This window comes from Limulus polyphemus, unplaced genomic scaffold (genome assembly GCF_000517525.1).
Source record: "Limulus polyphemus unplaced genomic scaffold, Limulus_polyphemus-2.1.2 Scaffold4997, whole genome shotgun sequence".
Lineage (NCBI taxonomy): Eukaryota > Metazoa > Arthropoda > Merostomata > Xiphosura > Limulidae > Limulus > Limulus polyphemus.
In genome coordinates this window covers 55,642-61,214 of record NW_013670607.1, presented here as the reverse complement: position 1 = coordinate 61,214, position 5,573 = coordinate 55,642, and the positions used below count along the sequence as shown (strand labels likewise).

At 28.0% G+C, this 5,573-nt stretch overlaps 1 protein-coding gene across 1 annotated transcript in view; it reads right to left on the bottom strand.

The window, feature by feature from the left end:
- The window catches only part of LOC106471974 (putative ATP-dependent RNA helicase TDRD9), a gene marked incomplete at its 3' end in the record, with an annotated part of 79,133 nt that overhangs the window by 19,729 nt on the left and 53,831 nt on the right, over window positions 1-5,573 (bottom strand). The window contains exons 15-17 of the mRNA XM_022400583.1: window positions 4,732-4,795; window positions 3,128-3,232; window positions 924-1,031 (exon numbers count right to left, since the gene is read on the bottom strand). Coding sequence (XP_022256291.1) covers window positions 924-1,031; window positions 3,128-3,232; window positions 4,732-4,795 — 277 coding nt within the window. The remainder of the gene's footprint in view (window positions 1-923; window positions 1,032-3,127; window positions 3,233-4,731; window positions 4,796-5,573) is intronic.

The following is a 5,573-nucleotide window of genomic DNA, read 5'->3' as shown; positions in this document are numbered from 1 at the left end:
ATTATCACATCCCACCCAAATCTAGAGAAATCTGTAATATAAACTAACATAACTAATAGTTCACATTATCACATCCCACCCAAATCTAGAGAAATCTGTAATATAAACTAACATAACTAATAGTTCACATTATCACATCCCATCCAAATCTAGAGAAATCTGTAATATAAACTAACATAACTAATAGTTTCACATTATCACATCCCATCCAAATCTAGAGAAATCTGTAATGTAAACTAACATAACTAATAGTTCACATTATCACATCACATCCAAATCTAGAGAAATCTGTAATATAAACTAACATAACTAATAGTTCACATTATCACATCCCACCCAAATCTAAAGAAATCTGTAATATAAACTAACATAACTAATGGTTCACATTATCACATCACATCCAAATCTAAAGAAATCCCTAAAAGAAAGCAATATAGCAATAGCTTCACTTTTACATCGTGACACTGAAATCTTAACTTTTGAATATATCTGTTCATTCACTTTTTATTACACTTGTTACCTGCCACTCTGTGTCATTTACATGATTCCATGTTTGCTTATAATAACATAGTAATATGAAACAACAAAGACAAAAATGCTGAAGCCAGGTTAAGTAGTTAGCACACAGGATCACCTACAAAACTTGTAATATTTTTAAAATGCTTTTGATTAGTCGACTATTCTTCTACAGGAGAATAAATGTTGAAGCTTTACACATTAAGTGATTTTATAGATTAGATCTGCAGAAGAACATAAACTTTGTTTTTATCACTGATTTGATTTCATGTCTATTAGAACACTACGTGGAAATGTTGAAGATGTTTGATCTCTATACTCGTTTATTAACTTTATACTTAAAGAAAAATTTAATACTCTAGCACCTAACTATTCAAGTACTTTCAAACTGACTTCGTTAAACAAACCTTTAAAAGAAACATCTGTTCATCTTCGTCAATGTGATGTGCTCTTCTTGGAATACGAATATTGACTCTGTCTAATCGACATATCAGTTCTTTAACAGTAACAGCTACCTACATAATACAGTAGAATATTTAGAGAATCCCATGTTAAACAACACAACCGAAGGTCAAATCTGTTGAACCTGACAATAAAAACTGTGTTAAGTTATACAATACAACCAAATGATTTTACCTTTAAAACACAGAAGTGAAACATTTTTATATTAATTATTAGAAAAGCTTTTATGTAAGTGATTTAAGTTTGATTTTAAATATATTTATTTCTACTTTTTTTAAATTTTTTCTTGTTGTATTATTAAAACATTTTTATGTTACATCATGGTTAACTCTCTCGCACTGGCTATCCTTTACTGTGCATGTCAAGAGGTTTTAGTGGCTTACATTCAAAATTTTATTAAACTACTTTTTGTTTACATTATAACAATTAGTATAGCATAAAAGTTTAGCTAATAATCCATATTTTAATAGTATATAAGTTTTAAGTCCTTAATTTTATAGTTAGAGGAAATTGTCTGCTTTTTGCATGTTATAATTCTATGTTCTTTGGTGCATTATTTAATCAAATAAAAATTATTTAGTGCATTACTACAATTAGTATAAAAAAATTAGGGTTAAGTGTCATCGACAGTCAACAGCAAAAAAAAATATTTGGGTAAGTACTTTATTTCTTGTTTTTAATGTTTATTCTTTATTTATTGTCATAAAAGTAAATAAAATGTAAAAATAGAGATCTCTTTAGGTTAGTTAAGGTTAGATTAGGTAAAATAAATAATAATAATAATATTATAATAAAAATGTTTCACAATGCAAGCACACAAGCAGCTCATGGGTAATGTAGTTTGATTACGTGAGCTCCACATTCTCCAAGTGATTTACAACTTATAATGGCACGAATAGTAGAAATGGTTCAAAGATCAATAAATTAATAAAATTTAATTATAAATAGATGTATACTGTTATGACTTTAAAGCTACTTAGGATAAGAACATGTAGTTTCATGTTACAATTTGAAGTCATTCTAGAAAGAAAAAGAGGGTAATTTAAATTCTGAATTTTTTTTTTAGTGGTTACAAGGTCAGTCAGATTGACCAAACATGTAAAGAGTTAGTGTATAGAAAATATAAAATTTCACTGAAAAAAACTTTTGAAACATATTTAGGTTTTAGATTACACAAATGAAATCTGACATTTTTGAGGTGAAGAAAAGTATTTTTAATCTTAAAACGAAAATCACTTTGCACTCAGATTATTCAAAACAAATACTCGATATATTCATGAACAAATCTTTTTTTCACTTTATTTAAAATATTTCACTAAAAATATTACTTTTTATATGTGAAAGACTTGTAATGTTTACTGAAAGACTGCTAAATTTTGTGAAGATATACATACTATATTAAAAGTTAGTAGTATCAAATCTATAAAGACTTCAAATGAGTACAAAGAGGTCACGTGGTTGGTCAAAGTGACTGAGCCAGTGTTGAAAAAGTTAACTGATAAACCTTACAGCAAAGAAATCCTAGTTTACAAAATACATTTGACAATATCTAAAACAGACAATATAACTGAATGAATTAATCTGAAAGTTCCTGTGTCATACAAAATGTTGTACACCATATTTCATTAAGCACAACTAAGTTAAGTCCAACTTTTCTAGGTGAAGTGGTTCCAAATTTAAATCCATAACAGTATTACAATAAATTACAGTAAATATCTAAATAACTAGATTGTCAGGATTAAAATGCTACCCTTGTATCATGTCAACTTATGAGCTTGATTTTCAAAATAATATATCAGTACAATATTTACATTTAATTGCAAACCTCAATGCTTTTAGATTATCAATACAACATCCCCAGGTGGATTTGAATACAGGTAGGCAACAAGTAGCTTTATAAAAACACAATGAATCTTACTTAGTAACTTTAACATTTACATTTTTTTGCTTAAAACAATTCTAAAAACATTCAATACGACATTGTTGTGTTTTTCTGCACTTCCAATTGTGACTCATTTATTAAATCTACATTGACCATGTAATGTGTTGAGAATTATTAAAGCAAATTTTTTTAAAAACTCAAGGATCTTACAAGGGTTAAATATACAGTAATTAGTTAAAACATCACACATATATTACACGTAATTACCTCTTTAATACGACGTAACTGAATGAAGTTTGCAAAAGCCCACTGAGACTCACTCTGACCACCAGGTCTCCGAAAATCTCCACACTGACATTTCTCTTCCCATACCTGAGTAAAACATCAAAAAAAGATGACACTATAAAATACATAGTTCCTGCAAGCTATCATTAAAACTACTAAAAGCATAAAAGATTGATGTATGACTTCAGAGTTAAAAACTCTCCACTGATAAGTAATATTTAAAACATTTATGTAAAATATTAAAGACTCTTCACATATACTTAATATTTAAAGAATGATGTACGACTCTTAAGTTGTTTTCCACAAATACTTATTAAGTTACCAAACTATTCATACAAGACAGCATACTTTCTGCACTGATGCTTAATGTAGGATTTCTTTAAGAGTGGGTACTCTATATATTGTTACTTAATGTAGGATTTATACAAGATTGGATACTCTATACACTGATACTTAATGTAGGATTTATACAAGATTGGATACTCTATACATTGTTACTAAATGTAGGATTTATACAAGATTGGATACTATATACACTGATACTTAATGAAGGATTTATACAAGATTGGATACTCTATACACTGATACTTAATGTAGGATTTATACAAGATTGGATACTCTATACACTGATACTTAATGTAGGATTTATACAAGATTGGATACTCTATACATAGTTACACAATGTAGGATTTATACAAGACTGGATACTCTATATATTGTTACTTAATGTAGGATTTTTTAAGAGTGGATATTCTATACACTAATACTTAATGTAGGATTTTTCAAGAGTGGATACTCTATACACTAATACTTAATGTAGGATTTATACAAGATTGGATACTCTTCACATTGTTACTTAATGTAGGATTTATACAAGATTGGATACTCTATACACTGATACTTAATGTAGGATTTATACAAGATTGGATACACTATACACTAATACTTAATGTAGGATTTTTTAAGATTTGATACTCTATACATTGTTACTTAATGTAGGATTTATTTAAGATTGGATACTCTATATATTATTACTTAATGTAGGATTTATTTAAGACTGGATACTCTATATATTGTTACTTAATGTAGAATTGATACAAGATTGGATACTCTATACACTGATACTTAATGTAGGATTTTTACAAGATTGGATACTCTATACACTGATACTTAATGTAGGATTTATACAAGATTGGATACTCTATACATTGTTACTTAATGTAGGATTTATACAAGATTGGATACTCTATACATTGTTACTTAATGTAGGATTTATACAAGATTGGATACTCTACACACGGATACTTTATGTAGGATTTATACAAGATTGGATACTCTTCACATTGTTACTTAATGTAGGATTTATACAAGATTGTATACTCTATACACTGATACTTAATGTAGGATTTATACAAGATTGGATACTCTTCACATTGTTACTTAATGTAGGATTTATACAAGATTGTATACTCTATACACTGATACTTAATGTAGGATTTATACAAGACTGGATACTCTATACACTGATACTTAATTTACAATTAACAATTTCTACAAGAGTGGATAATCCCTGGCCTGATACTTACACAATAGGCTTTAAGAAAAGCCAAACAATCACTGAAAGACCCATCTGCCCACGCCAATCGTGATCTTTAAATAAAGATGATATTATATAAAAAAAACAATTTCAAATATTCCATATCATGCACACAATATATTCAAACAGTAAAGTTATAAATCTGAACACAAAATTAAGATTTTGTCATTAAATTCAGAGACTCACTTTGATGTGTCTTTTTTCATCCCTTCCTGGACAAGGATTTGTTATATTTTTTTCCATTATCATGGTAGAAATAGTTAATCAATTAATCTCCTAAATATTACAGTTTTAAAAAATGGAATCAAAATAGGGACTTGTAGCTTGAGGAAATAATGCTAATACTATGTCTCAAACCTAGAAATACTGTTCTATTTGAAACAGTTGAGTTTAATGAAATTCATAGCTTTTGTATGATTCTGTCAGGAAAACAATAACAACCTCTTTACTGGCTTCATGCCAACTGGATGACTATTGCTTCTGGTATCATTACCACAATGTTATCATTGATAATGGTACTGGATGTATGATCACTATGATGTATGGTGATCAACATACCAGATGTTATGTATATGCTTGTAAAATTGATATTGCTACTATATTTATACCCTGTAGATATATGGTGAGTTTGTAAACACTGGATTGGAGAGACTACTGAACTATAGTGGTATGGTGCAAGGAGTGGATTTTGTAACTGCATGAGTTTTATACAATCATGTATTTATATCAATATATACATGCATCGTTTATAATTTTTAAAGTTGTAAAGCAATATATATATATATATATATATATATATATTATGTGTGTATGAGTGTGTGTATATATATA